The sequence below is a fragment of the Coenobita brevimanus genome, chromosome 1, assembly GCF_032717465.1.
Source record: "Coenobita brevimanus isolate Jiangsu-jjx chromosome 1, ASM3271746v2, whole genome shotgun sequence".
Classification (NCBI taxonomy): Eukaryota; Metazoa; Arthropoda; class Malacostraca; order Decapoda; family Coenobitidae; genus Coenobita; species Coenobita brevimanus.
In genome coordinates, this window is record NC_136954.1 from 7,017,045 (window position 1) to 7,032,396 (window position 15,352).

General features: G+C 39.3%; 1 protein-coding gene across 1 annotated transcript in view; it reads left to right on the forward strand.

The window, feature by feature from the left end:
* Positions 1-9,398: 9,398 nt before the first annotated feature.
* LOC145413396 (glutamate receptor 1-like) overlaps positions 9,399-15,352 on the forward strand; it is a 229,139-nt gene continuing 223,185 nt past the window's right edge. Inside the window, exon 1 of the mRNA XM_080283111.1 lies at positions 9,399-9,516. Coding sequence (XP_080139237.1) covers positions 9,405-9,516 — 112 coding nt within the window. The 5' untranslated portion in view covers positions 9,399-9,404. The remainder of the gene's footprint in view (positions 9,517-15,352) is intronic.

The window sequence follows — 15,352 nt, forward strand, 5'->3', positions numbered from 1 at the left end:
TAATCCAATGACGTATTTTTTGCTTTATTTTTATTGACTTTAGGTGGGTGTAAGTAAATCCTTCATTAACCTCTTTATTAAATAGAGATCTTTAATAAATTGATATACAGTCGTCTGAAGGAGGATCATGAATAAAGTGAAATATACGTTACTGGAATGAATGGGTGAACTTTCATACCATCAAGTTCTTCCTCTGTCCCTCTCCATCCTTCCAATAAATAATAATAATAATAATAATAATAATAATAATAATAATAATAATAATAATAATACGTAAAATGAAATTAGTGATAATTTTTGACGCTCGAACTGCTATAATTTTCATCTAGGTTTTTTTTTTTTTTTTTGTACTCAGAATAACAACGTAAGGACGACGCTAGGAGTGAAGTTAGTAAAGACAGGTTATTAAGCCTGTGACCGCATCGATTTCACAGGTATTGAAAATCATGTGGTGTTAGGCTGAATTAAGTAGCCAAACCTGGCTAACTCGTTGGTAGGGTGTTGGTAACGTGATCGGCGTTATTTTACGAGTGCTGGGTTCTAAGCTTGGCCTCGGCGGACATTTAAAGTGGGTGCTTCTAAGTATGTGATTTCCTCCTCCTCCTCGTCATCGTTACCATCATCATCACCATCAACATCGTCATCGTCAGTCAGTCAGTCAGTCAGTCAGTCAGTCAAACGTCATCAGTCAGTTATCATCAGTCCTCATCCTCCTTTCATTTGTTGCCCCATCAGAAGCGTAGGGGCCCTGGGCTAGGCTACTTGATCCCAGTGTTGAAGGAAAAAGTAACGTGATGCCACCCCTAACAGCCTTAATGACAACACTTATCGACCCTAGGATGCAAACCTCCGTAGTCCACATCAAGTTGGTGCCTCCTAACCCACCAGATTTCTGTATGTTTGTATGGTTACCACCCAGCGTAGTAAATGTTTTCCTCACCATGAACACAGCATTACTATGTGGGTATACATCCAAGAGCTGAACTGCTGTTGTGGATCTAGGTTTGTCAGAAATGTCAGCTCTGTAGACTGCAGGCTTAAAATTACTCCAATCTCTTTAAGCTTTATATAGATCTACACAGAGGTATCTTCAAAATAAAATAGGACGTTGATTCACTCCACATTACCAGAGTACAACAGGAGGTTACGATGATGGTGATGGTGGTGATGATGGTGATGATGGTGGTGGTGGTGGAATAATGATGAGGATGATGGTACAGATGATGATTATGGTGATGATGATGGTGGTAATGATGATGATGATGATGATGATGATGATGATGGTAATTGTGATGGTGGTATGATGATGATGATGATGATGATGATGATGATGATGATAATGGTGATGGTGATATGATGATGATGATGGCTCCAGAATAATGAACACGAATTAATATATAATTAACCTTAACCCCTTCAGTCCGGTGACCTACTCTACTTTATTCATGCCACCACGAAACGACTTTGAAAATATTTGAGATATCCAGTTCGGAGAGAGAGAGAGACTCGTCCGGTAATATTAACAACAAAACCAGAGAAGCCATTGGAGAGAAGTGGTTGAAAATAAAATATTCTGATGTTTTCCAAGCCCCATCAGATACTTTGTCTTCACGTTAAACAGTATTCGAACACATGGATGCATCGAAAATATTGACACTTAGTAACATAATACTTTACTATATATATAATATTTTCACTTTATCTCCTTCCTTGTTTGTCGAACCCTGCATCATCCCCATTCTTTGATGGGGTACAGGTCAGATTCTAAATATATAACTAATATTAAAAGCATGCCATAAAACAACCTGACAGATGTACTGAGAATAGAATAATATGAATTTCATGTAAATAGCCCACCAAAGTGAACAAATGTATCATGAATAATTAAAAAATACAATTAATCTTTAAATCGTTTGTCATGTAAGGTGCCAACACGTGGTGACGTTGTATACCCTGGGTGGAGAAAAGCTGCGGCGTCCACCCCGGAGCCAAACCTCCTGATATTTCTCTGAATCTCGCTGTGGGAAGGACCCTGACCCGACCCTGGTGAGGCGCTGTCTACCACAGGGGGTGCCGGCTTGGAGTGTTGTGTAGATACTGTACTGTACCTGTAGGACGATCCCATAGAGGCAGTTGCTTGCCGGTGGTAGACGGGTCTACATGGCCAGACAGATCAGAGTAGGCAACAGTGTCATCTCAGTGATCTCCCCTTAGGCCCCACAATGACCCGATACCCTCCCCCCCCCCACACACACACACAGCACAACACAACAAGCAAAGTTTTTCACGTGGTGACCAGACCGGGAATTCAGCTGCAGTCAAAAGCTATATATTTTGTTGTGTCGTCCTCACTACAATATGACGCTGAAAGTATTCCTCTGGGGTCGAGGCAGGACAGAAAAACAATATGGAAGCAAAGAAAAAATTAAGAAAAAGCACACCCCGCAATAGGTCAAAGAAATTCAATATGAATGGCAGTGAGTTTGGGTCGGTCTCTCTCTCTCTCTCTCTCTCTCTCTCTCTCCTGGAATTTATTTTCCATAGGTTACGAGAGAATTTTGCGCTGTTGAATAATAAATGAAAGAGGAGCCAGTGGATGATGATGATGATGATGTTGTTGTTGTTGTTGTTCTTGTTCTTCTCCTTCTTCCTCACCTTCCTCCTCCTCTTCATCATCATCTTTTTCCTCCTCCTCCTCCTCCTTCTTGTTCTTGTTCTTGTTCTTGTTCTTCTTCTTCTACTACTACTACTACTACTACTACTACTACTACTACTTCTTCTTCTTCTTCTTCTTCTTCTTTCTATTATTATTATTATTATCATTATTATTATTGTTGTTGTTATCTTTATTGTTATTATTATTATTATTATTATTATTATTATTATTATTTTATTATTATTATTGTTAATATTATTTAATTTCATTGCTGTTGATATTATTATTATTATTACAGTATTATTATTATTCATGAATGACCTCCTCCAGCTAAGCTACAGATCTTCACCGGGGCCGTTTGTGTCTGTGTACCAGGCATCTCAAGAAAATGTTATTGGATGTCAGTAAAATCTGGTGGACAGGTGGACAGTATGTGAGGGAAAAGTTGATTAGATCTGAGGTGGACTCAGATTAGAATATAGGAATAAATTATACATTTTATTGGCGTTAGCGGAGGTATGCGCTCTCTGAGATTGTGTAATAAGGCGGTAAAAACAGTCGTCTGGTAGGAAAGAGGAATTATAGCAGATGATAGAAGAAGCGGTGCCAAGGCCCAGCAAACCCGTCCCTGGCAGTCAGTTTAGTGCTGACGTATTAACACAACAGGATACCTAGTCCAAGATGTCACATAACAAATTTGGAGCAAATCGGGTGAAAACTGACGATTTTATGTCCATTTGACGACCCTCCTGACAGTACCCCCTACCGCTAACTGGGTGGTGACCTCCCCCCCGATGTAATGAGCCATTTTATAGGATGCAGATTTGAAAGATGCACATTTAGGTTTTGGTTTCATGTCGATATGACGAATTTGAAAGGAGATATAACCAAAAACAATTTTTAAAAACATTTTTTGGACCTACAGCCTGGGCCTTGGCCCAGTTTTGCCCAAAATTTAATCAGGGGACCAGAGGGTCATAGCCCATCATCCCTGTAATTTTAGTCAAAATCGCACTGGTAGTTTTCGCGTAAAATTGTTGAAAGACACAGACAGACAGACAAATCGAGTGAAAAGAATCCCCGTCCCCGAACCACTCCGGGACGGGGGCGGGTAATTACACTGTAGTCAGGTTGGCGGTGATCTGCTGTGGCCACATTCGTTCAAAGCGTCAAGAGGCGAGTGGAGGTTATCGGTCATGTAATTACCATCACCACGCGCGTTAGCTGTTCATTAAGTTCAGTCCTTTCATTCCCATGGCGGGTTTTATTAGTAATCTATTTATCCATATTTATATATTTATTTATTCCCACACGATTTCATTCTGCTTAAAACATTTCGCCAGGAGGGGTTAAGGAGTCTTCGTTATCTTTTCAGTATAAAGCATCCGAGTTGAATAAATGTGGAGGAAACTTGATTAAATAAAAAATGTTAATTCGTATACCCGAAGGCCAAGTGAACCTAGCCTCAGGCCCGTACACTTTGCCGGAGAAAAGTACGAAATTGATTGCTCCTCCGGTTTTTTTTTTTTTTTTTACGATAGTGATGATGATGAAAAAGACGATCAGTAGAATTTAATATATTCCTAGTGCTACGTTACTGATGATAATAGTAAAAGAAAAAATAATAAAAAATAAGAATAACGATGCCGCTGGTGCTGTTAATAATAATAATAATAATAATAATAATAATAATAATAACAATAACAATAAAAACAATGATAATAATAATGAAGTTGATAATAATAATGATAATAATAATAATAATAATAATAATAATATGATGATGATGATGATGATGATGATGATGATGATTGTAGCAATAATTGTGATAGTTAATAACAATGATGACTGATAATAATAGCAGCAAATAATGAAGAATATTGGCAAATAATGCAAAGCGTTTGATGTTTGCAATGGAGCGACATGACATTGTTTCATACCTTGAATTAATAACCTTGTGTGTGTGTGTGTGTGTGTGTGTGTGTGTGTGTGTGTGTGTGTGTGTGTGTGTGTGTGTGTGTGTGAAAAGTTGACGAATTTCCGCCAAACCTTCAGGAAATAGCAACCATGTAGATATGCAGAGGCCTGTTACTTTTGGTGAGGATTTGATCAAAGACAGCCGAATGCCAGCTGCCATATATATATTTTTTATAATATAGACAGTCATTTGGGGGAGAAACTCGGCGACTGATATCCGTAGAGTTTTGCCAATTTTCTTCAACTTTGATATTTAGGTAATTTTTGGCACTTTCAACAATAATAATTTGGCGAGCGATTAGCATTCGGCCCCCGACTGCTTTTGCTTCATTTCACCAAAAAACGCCTCATAGTATATCACAGCAGCATCCTACCACCACCAGCACGAGTTCATTCATTATAACTTGGCCCAATCTGATGTCCTCTTGCAGCTAATTTCAGGGAGCTGAGTGGCAGGGAAAGACAGTACCCACAGCACTTATTCATGACTAGCGCCATACTCTAGTGTTAATCTCTTGCCCCAACTTAGCATTCAAGGTGGAGAGAGAACAATTTAAGGCCAAGTTAAAGCGAACAGAGTATACCCCTGCTTGAATCGATAGTCCGAACTGTGGAGAGAGAGAGAGAGAGAGAGAGAGAGAGAGAGAGAGAGAGAGAGAGAGAGGTGAATAGCATCTTCGGACTGAATCTTCTTTATTCTCGGTCGAAACAAACTTTTTTCTTGTAGTGCGTACCCCGTCTCTCTCTCTCTCTCTCTCTGACTATGTAACAAAATGCAATGCTGGCAGTTCGCAGCCTATGAGGTATATACTCCTTTCAGTGCAAAAATTTAAACAAATCACTGTGTTCAGTAGACAACGATAAATAATGTCATCATAAAAAAATAAGGATAAAGGATCTTGCCCTTATTTTTGGCTGGGGCGTATTCCAACAGGCTTTGGAGGTATTGTAACTGTTTCCTCTATAGCGATTAATTCTGCACACCAATTGCCTCTTGTATGTTACTGGTGTAAACTGCGTCGATATTAAGGCTATGGAAATAGCACACAAGACAATGGTATCGTAAAATATGCAAAATTAATCGCTAAGGAATTAAGATGAAATATGGAAAATGAGTCGCTAAGGATGAAGTACTAAGACCCCAACGCCTCTTTGACGAGGAAGTTAGGGTGAGGATAAGACGACGTAGCAATACGTCGAAAAAAAAAAAAAAATCTAGCAGTCAGAGATGGCATAATGTTTTTTCATTTGCCATAGCGATATATTTTGCATGTAACATCTTAACAGTTTCTTAATCATATCGTTTTAATATCGACGTTGTGTTTATGGATTGCGTTGGAGTTGATAGTGATGTGTAATGCTTAAAATGAGTCATTGAGGAAAAGGTGCAACGAAGCCTCCTGTGATACCTTTTGTAATGGCGTGAAAAAGTTACGGGAAGGGTAAAGTGACTAATATTTTGTGTGTCGTACGGCTGCCAAGGAGGACGGACAGGCTGGCCGTCGGGTCTGGGTGTTTCGGGGGAAGAGGGAGGGGGGCAGGGAAACATGGCGGGGAACTTACCAGAGGCTCTGGAGGTAGAGAGAACCAGTATCACCTCGGATGTGCGGTAGGGTGCACGCTGCTCCCGTCTCTAATCATCCACGTGGACGGGAGTCTCTCGTCCTCAAACCCACACCTTTAATGGGAATTATACCTGGTTGTGCGAAACTTCTTGGAGTATTATCTTCACTGAGAAATTTCTGGAACGGCGCTCCTATACCTTGTGCTGAAATATACACGGTTTTGCAGTAACCTAGTCAGTCGTTGGGAACTGAATGGAAACTGTATATGGACGAGTTAAACCGTCATCGTCTAAATTAATTGGCAGGGAAAAAGAGCTATAGCTTGATTTTCTGGCTGAAAGTGCAAAAAATCTATTCACATTTACATCTCCCATCCCTACACTCACCCGTAACTGTGAGTTTATGTGATCATGTTGAGTTTTACGTATATTGTCATAACTTACCAGCCGCGAACATACACTGAAATACATGCACATCTTTCCGTATAACCAAGTGACCTGAAATTGTAGATATTTTAAGGTTGTTGTGTTCATTAGGAAAGAAATTAACTTTCGCTCTCCTCTAGCGGAAAAAAAAAGTCCCACCGCAATACCTGGACGTGTGGATATACATGCAGTTATACCGTCTACTGCAAACTGGTAAACAAAACAGAAAAAAAAAAAAAGTTGATAACGTTGTCTGATACATAAATGTGTGAATATTGTCGCTTACTAATTGTCTTGCACGGAACGGTACAGTTTCTCCCACACGTAAACAAAGATGTATGTAATTTAGTACGCCTATATAATCTGGCAAAGAAAAAAACAGCATGCTTCCTTTTTCTAACGTACGAAATTATATTTATACTTATGCTGCCTAGTCACATCTCTGGCAGGGAAATCACTGATAAGTTTGCTCCCTTACACGTAATTTTTTGCCCATACTACCACCTGGCGAGTAAAAACACTGATAAGGTTGCTCTCGTACCAGAACTCGCAAAAATATACCCTCTTTCATCGCCTATCATTTAAAAAAAAAAAAAAAAAAAAAAGTATTGCAGGACCAGCGCGTTCGAATCGCTGCGTGTAAAGCATGGCGCAGCGCATTTATGAGTAATTAATTTCGCCCCCCAAAATAAAAACCATGGCGATAACATGATGATCGTGTCATTTGGCTTAATAATTATTCGCTATTTTTTTGTGTATCTCATGTTCGGCATTTACGGTGTTTATTTGTTATGCAAATGAAGTGATTATTAACGTGACTCGAAATTTAGTCAAGCAAATTAGCCAACATTTTACCCTAACGGAAATATGGAAGTAGTGAAAGTTCCATGAAAGGTAAAGTATGCGAATGTGTAATAAGAATTTTAGCCTGACAACGCATCCTGACGTCTAGAATTACGTCATGAAATTTTGAGTGGACAAGTTAAAGGTGCATGGGGCAGCGAGGCTCAGGAGTGAAGTTCGTGTGACCGCGGGTGTCAGATGTTGGTTCGGAGAAAGCTTGGAAACTCTACAGTATATTGATTTTAACGGCCTTGTGAGTGTAATTCGTTGAGGGAAATTACTGTAAACTGATTGGAGGATTTAGTACGAGGATGTGTCGTGAACCCTTAACATGAACTCGTCCTGTAAAGTTTAAATAAGAAAAGATACTGTTAAATGTTGCTAGGATTAAGTAGAAATAATTATCCTACAGTGAAATCCAGTAGTCCTTACACAATATTTGCGTAGATTTTCGTGTGAGGCTGATACATAAACATACTTTTATACGAGAAGGTAATGTGAAATCCGGGACTTAAAGACGAACCCAATGTGAAATTCTTTAAAGCTCAAGTAAAAAAAAAAAAAAAAATTGAAATTTCTGAGGTTGAGTGTGAAAAGTTAGTGAAATAATTTGATTCTGAGATCCTTTGAAGCTTAATGACGAGCAGTGACAGCAAAATAAACCAGACATACGAACGGCTACAGTTACATCCCTCTCGAGCTTCCAAAGCGTAAACACTACAAGCAATTACTGTGAAGTAATTGCAAACCTAAACACAAACCAGACGTTCAGCCAGATGTGTGTTGTATAGTGTTTTTATAAGAAAATTCTTCAGTGAATTTTTGTGTGAAATCCTGTAAGGCTTCACCACAATTACCTTTTGAACCCTACGTAAATATAGAATAATTATTAGTATCCTTCATAGTCTGACGGAAATGCAGTATAGTCTGATCTTGGATGAGGCCTTACAAGGGAAACTGTAAGGCAAATAGTTAAACTAGAAAGATACAAGATATGCATCTTAAAATTATGTAAAATTGTTTGGCAAAGTCGAAACTAGTCAAAAAAAAAAAAAAATGCATAATACCGTAGTCTTAAATGATACAGTACTTCATAAATTTGATACATGTGCTGAGAAATTACGTGATGAATACATTTAAGCTGAAGAAATATCTCTGTAGACAGAGGTTCAAAACGAAGAAAACCGTATTTTATATCAAGCTATCAACGCAGACACTAAGAATATAGTATCGAAAAATCGTGAAGGTGAACAAAGAAAATTGTACAGCAAAGTCTTGAAACACACTAAGAAAGCTGTATACTAAAATTTTGAAACTCGCAGAAAAACACGTGCCGAAATTATGAAGCAGCTCTTAAGAAATTCATACATTAGGATCTTGAAGCAGACGTAGAAATCATGCACTAAGAAAGACATATCTAACTCTTGAAACAAGTTTTCAGAAAGTCCAATAACAAAGATTTGAACCATAACTAGAACCTTGTAAGCAGAATCTTGAGGCGGGATTTAAGAGAATCGTATGTCTGCAAATAAATAAATAAATAAACAAGAAAAAATTGAAATAAACGCAGAAAAATCATTTACTAAAATCTTGAAACAAGCTTTAAGAAATTCGTGTATTAAAAACTGGATCAGGCTTTGAAGAAAATCGCATACAGAAATCTTAAGAAAAAAAATTGAAGCCTAATAAATATCGAACAACAAAATTTTGGAACCTTACGGCAAAGTCTTGTAAGAAGTTTTAAGAAACCGTATACAGTCTTGATACAGACTTTCAAAACACCACATGGCAACGTCTTGAAAGTGTTTCGTCGTTGTTTATAACTCGCGCCGGCCACGTTGCTGTGAAGAAATCGACTGGCGAAGTTATAAAGTGTCTGCACGGTGTCTTTAACTCGCTCCTAAATTTAACCAAAATCGTTACTCTGACCCGCGAGCCATGGGCGTGATGTGGGCGTCGCGTGGCCAGCTGTGGGTGGCCATGGGCGTGCTGATGGTGGGGTGGTGCTCGGTCTTCCCAACCTCGGTCTCGGCGGACACCATTCCCCTCGGTAAGTTGTAAAGAATGTGCTATTCCTCCTTTTACCCTGGCTTGACCTAAAATTGCCGTCTCTGTATCTTGATTGCAAGTTTATATCAATTGATTAACACTAAAATGTGGATAGAGTCATGAAGAGGTCCTATGGAAAGTAAATACTGTATATAGAACTGTACACGGTTTTTTCTGCTACTGGCCTACGTGAAGTCAGATGCAAGATGAATGACGTGAAATCAGACGCACAATGAAGAAAATCTGGGCCACACTTAAATGTGACCTGTATGGAATGGATCCTCATGAACTCGCATTACTATAGTTCTGATGATTCCCCACAGGAGTCTGTTTGTTATCACCTGACAGGGCTGGGCCACTCCCACAACCTCAATGTAATAACGTGGTTGTATGATATTTAGTGAGCCTTACCTTGGTTACTAGTCAGATTTACCTTTACACCTGGCCAGCAACTAAACTGAAAGGGACTAGAGATCTCTGTCGGGTTAGAGCAAATAGGCGTCAATTTCCCGCCTACCTTCCTTAATTTAGGGGGAGGCGGTGGCTGAATCGGTAGAGAGGCGGCCTGCAGTACTGATGGACCCAGGTTCGAATCCCGTCTGGGGCAGGGAACAGTTTAAGGATTTGAATTTCATAAAAAACAGACTTTCCTGATCTACCAGATGACCCGCCGACATGTCGTAAAAATGCCCCCGCTAATACCAATACACCAGTCCTGTATGAGACAGCCCTAGCATGTATTCAGTATGGACGGTGGGTGTTAGCGCCGAAGTGGTGACATGTGGAGGTGTAGGAGGACTACTGGGCCTTGGGATAGGCTACTGCCCCCGAGATATAGGCTCTGAAGCCTTTGCCCCGGACAAAAAAAAAAAAAAACTACCTCAAACTACGCCTGTTGGATCCCCATATCCCAACCCCTATTAGTTAGTCTGGCTCATGGCGCTTCCTCATAGTCCCTACCTAATTGGTTTATTTTGATGCATTGTGGTTGCTCATGCCCCTACCCAGTTGATTTTATTTTGGTTCATGGTGGTTCCTCATGTCCCAAACCTAGTGATTTGTTTTGGCTCGCATCATACTCGTAGTTCCTCATGGCCCTGGTGCTCACCTTCTGCTATGCATCTTCCAGTTACAGTAACGAATTTTTTTCCTATGGTTATGGGGTCAGATTTGCTGACTTATGACCAAGTCCTCGTTGCATTTTTTTTTTTTTTTCTGCAAGGAGAACAACAGCGGTGACAAGATTCGGCACGCACTTTTCCTCCTCCTTACCTAATTTATTACCAGTTCAGCGTCGTAACCAGGCCATTCTCTTGCAGGAAGAACAAGGGTTAAAGAAAGATCTTGCAGTGTCCAGTGCTTGTCTTCCGTGTAATATACAGATTATAGTTAAGACTTGGAATGGATCTTTTTTTTTTTTTTTTTTTTTTTTTTATAGCTCAATTTCATTTCTGCGAAACTTTTGATTGGCGCGAAAACTTTGTAGCTATCTACTGTGTTGGTATCACTTTTTATTTTTTCCCCCAAAGTTGCATTTTGAACTACGTTAAAATCATCATAGAAAATTGGCTTTGTGCTATCTTGTTTTTTTTTTTTTTTTCTGGGAGGGAACAATCTGCCTTTGGTTCCTCCATTGCATTAAAAAAATATATAAATGTAACTGTATTCGAAAGTCATTCGTAAAAGTATGAGAAGTTTCTGCCTTGGCCTTTGGATAATAATATTGGTATCAACACAGTTCCATATTAACCCCTTCAAGTTGTACGGGTCCGTCTTGAGGGTATCATTGTCGAGAAAGTTTAAGGAAAAAACAAGTTACATCCGCTGCTGTCCTTACGCAATTAAAAATTCTCCCAGCCGCCTCTCGCAGATCACACCCACGCAAGGCCGCCAATCAGAGACAATATAACCACTTGATTCCCAGACGCCTTGGAATTAACGTATAAAATAAGTGCTTAATTCTTTCAACACAATGACGCCACTTAAATTTTATCTTAGTCACGGTATCTCCAGCAGTTTAATTAAATTTAGGAGACTGGTCGATTAAGACGGAGTAGGTATAGCATATATATTAAACCCTTTACTACACGGCTACAAGGGGGCTCGTGTGGGCTGAATAAAAATGTCTATAACAAGAACAACCAAAGAATAGTGTAGTCTACATTAGTCTCTCTCTCTCTCTCTCTCTCTCTCTGCCAAGGAAAGTGCTCCAGGAACCTTCTGTAGCATAGGCCTAGACCAGAGATTTCCAGCTTAGCGTAAATTACCTAAAGTAGGGTAACTTTGAGTTTCTTTGGGTAATGGACAGGAAAATAATATCGCCACAATTACTCTAGTCTAACCTACTTTTCATGTTTAGACGGGGAGAGAGAACCCGGAACAAGGATTTTTTTTTTTTTTTTTTTTTTTTTACGGACCTGATTGAAAAAATTTAGGAAGCTAAAAGCAATAAGGTTGAAGTTTAAGGAAGCTAAAACAATAAGGTTGAAGATTAAGGAAGCTGAAAGTAATAAGGTTGAAAAGGGAAGGTAAAAGTAAGAAGGTTGAAAAGATAAAGGAAGCTAAAAGTAATAAGGTTGAAGATTAAGGAAGCTAAAAGTAATAAGGTTGAAAAGATTAAGGAAGCCAAAAGTAATAAGGTTGAAGAATATGGAAGCTAAAAGTAATAAGGATGAAGATTAAGGAGGATAAAAGTAATAAGGTTGAAAAGATTAAGGAAGCTAAGAGTAATAAGGCTGAAAAGAGAAGCTAAAAGTATGGCTGAAAAATAGGGAAGCTGAAAGTAATAAGGTTGAAGATTAAGGAAGCTAAAAGTAATAAGGTTGAAAAAATTAAGGAAGCTGAAAGTAATAAGGCTGAAGATCAAGGAAGCTAAAAGTAATAAGGTTGAAAAGATAAAGGAAGCTAAAAGTAATAAGGTTGAAAAGATAAAGGAAGCTAAAAGTAATAAGGTTGAAAAGATAAAGGAAGCTAAAAGTAATAAGGTTGAGAAGATTAAGGAAACTAAAAGTAGGAAGGGCTGGTCCCCCTTCTAGTTCGTGGGAAGTATGACTCTGGTTTGCGACATAAGTGCTGGGCGGTGGGATTGCAACATCCTTACTTTAGTCCAGACATTTCCCTGTTGAGATAGTTTTATATGCATGCGTAGATTGAGAGAGAATGGAGAATGAAAGACTGACTAAGAGGGTGTATGTGGGTGAAAGTGGAGGGAGGGAGAGGGAGGGGGAGACCGAGGATGAGGTGGAGGGATGGAGTTGAGAAGTATATGAGGGAGGGGTGAGTGAGTTGGGGGGAGGGCAGTCAAATGGTGGGTGACAGAGCGACTTGGAGGTGTTTTTGTCTGCGGCCACCTTTTGTGGAATTAGGGCGTCGGGCTATAGATAGATAGATAGTAGATTGAGAAAATATAATAGAACTGAATTTTCTTATCTGTTAACTAAGAATATTCCTTGCTTGGAGATTTGGTGGTGAATTTAGAGAAGAGCCACGTTAGCCCCATTTTTAATACTTTAAGTGTTGAAATGATATGGGTGGGTCTGATTTAGTCGTAATAGGTGCCGAGGTATCACAGTTTTGGTGCTCAGTTCTGTGTGTGTGTGTGTGTGTGTGTGTGTGTGTGTGTGTTTTATGCTATGTTGTGGCGAATTTTCAGGAAGTCACTTAACAGCGGCGAGTATGACTTTTCCATACGCTTTCCATCGGTATGCATATATTCCCTGTAGGATGAATAGTCTATAATAATAATAATAATAATAATGAGTGTTAGTTGGTGCTTGGTTTGCCGCTGTTTTTCCTCAGTGTGGTGGATAATTTGGCGAAAAACTACTTAAATAACATTATTACATTGTCTTCAGCTGTGTAATGATGTGGCCTAATTCGCTGTAGTTTAATAGTTTCCAAAATAACTTACTTTTGGCCTGTTGAGGGTTAATTTACGCCTTTTAGCCTTTTTTCGGCAATATGACGGTGGGTTTTCAGAATCATTTGAATAACTCTTATTACATTTTCGTAACCTATCTTTGTACGTAGGTCCGTGAGAGCTTTGATAGTCTAGGAAATTACACGGTTTCAGTGTTGTGCTCGTTTATTTATTTATTTATTTATTAGCTTTTTATCGGAAATATACAGTAGTAAGGAATTAAAAGGAAGTTACTTAAGAGAGGGGTGTGTGAGCTAAGAGCAGGGCAGTGAAATGGCGGTGGACAGGGCGACATGGAGGCGATTTATTTGTGGCCACCCCTTACGGGATTGAGGCATCTGGCAGTAGATAGACAGATAGATACTTAAGTCACACCTGTCACCTTTTCATAAGTTCTCCAACGATATGTGTAGATATTCTCTTACCTCATCAGTCTACGAAATAAGACAAATTTGGTGCCGTGCTTGGTGTAGGGTAAAGGTGAACTAACACCATTCTGGCTCGCTGCACCTTTAAAGTGAGAGGAGGCAGGGAAAAGGGAAAGGGCAGATGTATGGAATAAGGAGAGGGAAGGACGAGCATGGAAGTGCAGGGGGTGGGAGGAAAGAGGAGGGGAGAATGCGAGAGGAAGGAGAGGGAGTGGAGAAAGCAGGGGAACTTGGGAGGGAAGAAGGGTATGGTGAGAAAGAAGCAAGGAAGGGGTTGGAGGGCAACGTGAGAGAGAGAGAGAGAGAGAGAGAGAGAGAGAGAGAGATTATCACTAAATATAACTCCTAATTCTCCTTTTTCTTCCTCCAGGTGAGTATTGTCTAGTTTACCTGGCACCTGGCGTCGCTCAGGTATGTACTAACTCTCATTCTTATTACAGTTTTATAAGTATTACGAGTTGATCTGAAGAAGCAGCAGTTCAAGAAATTAGTCCATTGTAAATAATTTGGTGACAAACTTTTTCCTTCGTCTTTTTCCAAATAAATATTAAGGTGATAGATTTTCCCCCTTGTAAATATTATGGTGATAAGTTTCCCCTTGTAAGTGTTATGGTGCTAGACTTTTCCCCTTGTAAATCTTATGGTGATAGGACTTTCCCTTGTAGATATGATGGTAATGTTTCCCCTTGTAAGTGGTATAGTGATAGGACTTTCCCCCTTGTAAATATTATGGTGATTGACTTTTCCCTTGTAAATATTATGGTGATAGGACTTTCCCCTTGTAGATATGATGGTAATAAGTTTCCCCTTGTAAGTGGTATGGTGATAGGACTTTCCCCCTTGTAAATATTATGGTGGTAGGACTGTCCCCTTGTAAATATAAGGATGATAGACTTTTCCCCTGTTGTAAATATTATGGTGATTGACTTTTCCCCTGTTGTAAATATTATGGTGATTGACTTTTCCCCTGTTGTAAATATTATGGTGATTGACTTTTCCCCTTGTAAATATTATGGTGATTGACTTTCCCCCTTGTAAATATAATGGTGATAAGTTTCCCCTTGTAAATATTTTGGTGATAGACTTTTCGCAAGTAAATATAATGGTGATAGGACTTTTCCCCTTGTAATATGATGGTGATGGACTTTTCCCCTTGTAAATATTATGGTGACAGGACTTTTCCCCTTGTAAATATTATGGTGACAGGACTTTTCCCCTTGTAAATATTATGGTGACAGGACTTTTCCCCTTGTAAACATTATGGTGGTAGGACTGTCCCCTTGTAAACATTATGGTGATAGGACTCCTCCCCTTGTAAATATTATGGTGACAGGACTTTTCCCCTTGTAAATATTATGGTGGTAGGACTGTCCCCTTGTAAATATTATGGTGGTAGGACTGTCCCCTTGTAAATATAAGGATGATAGACTTTTCCCCTTGTAAATATTATGGTGATTGACTTTTCCCTTGTAAATATTATGGTGACAGGA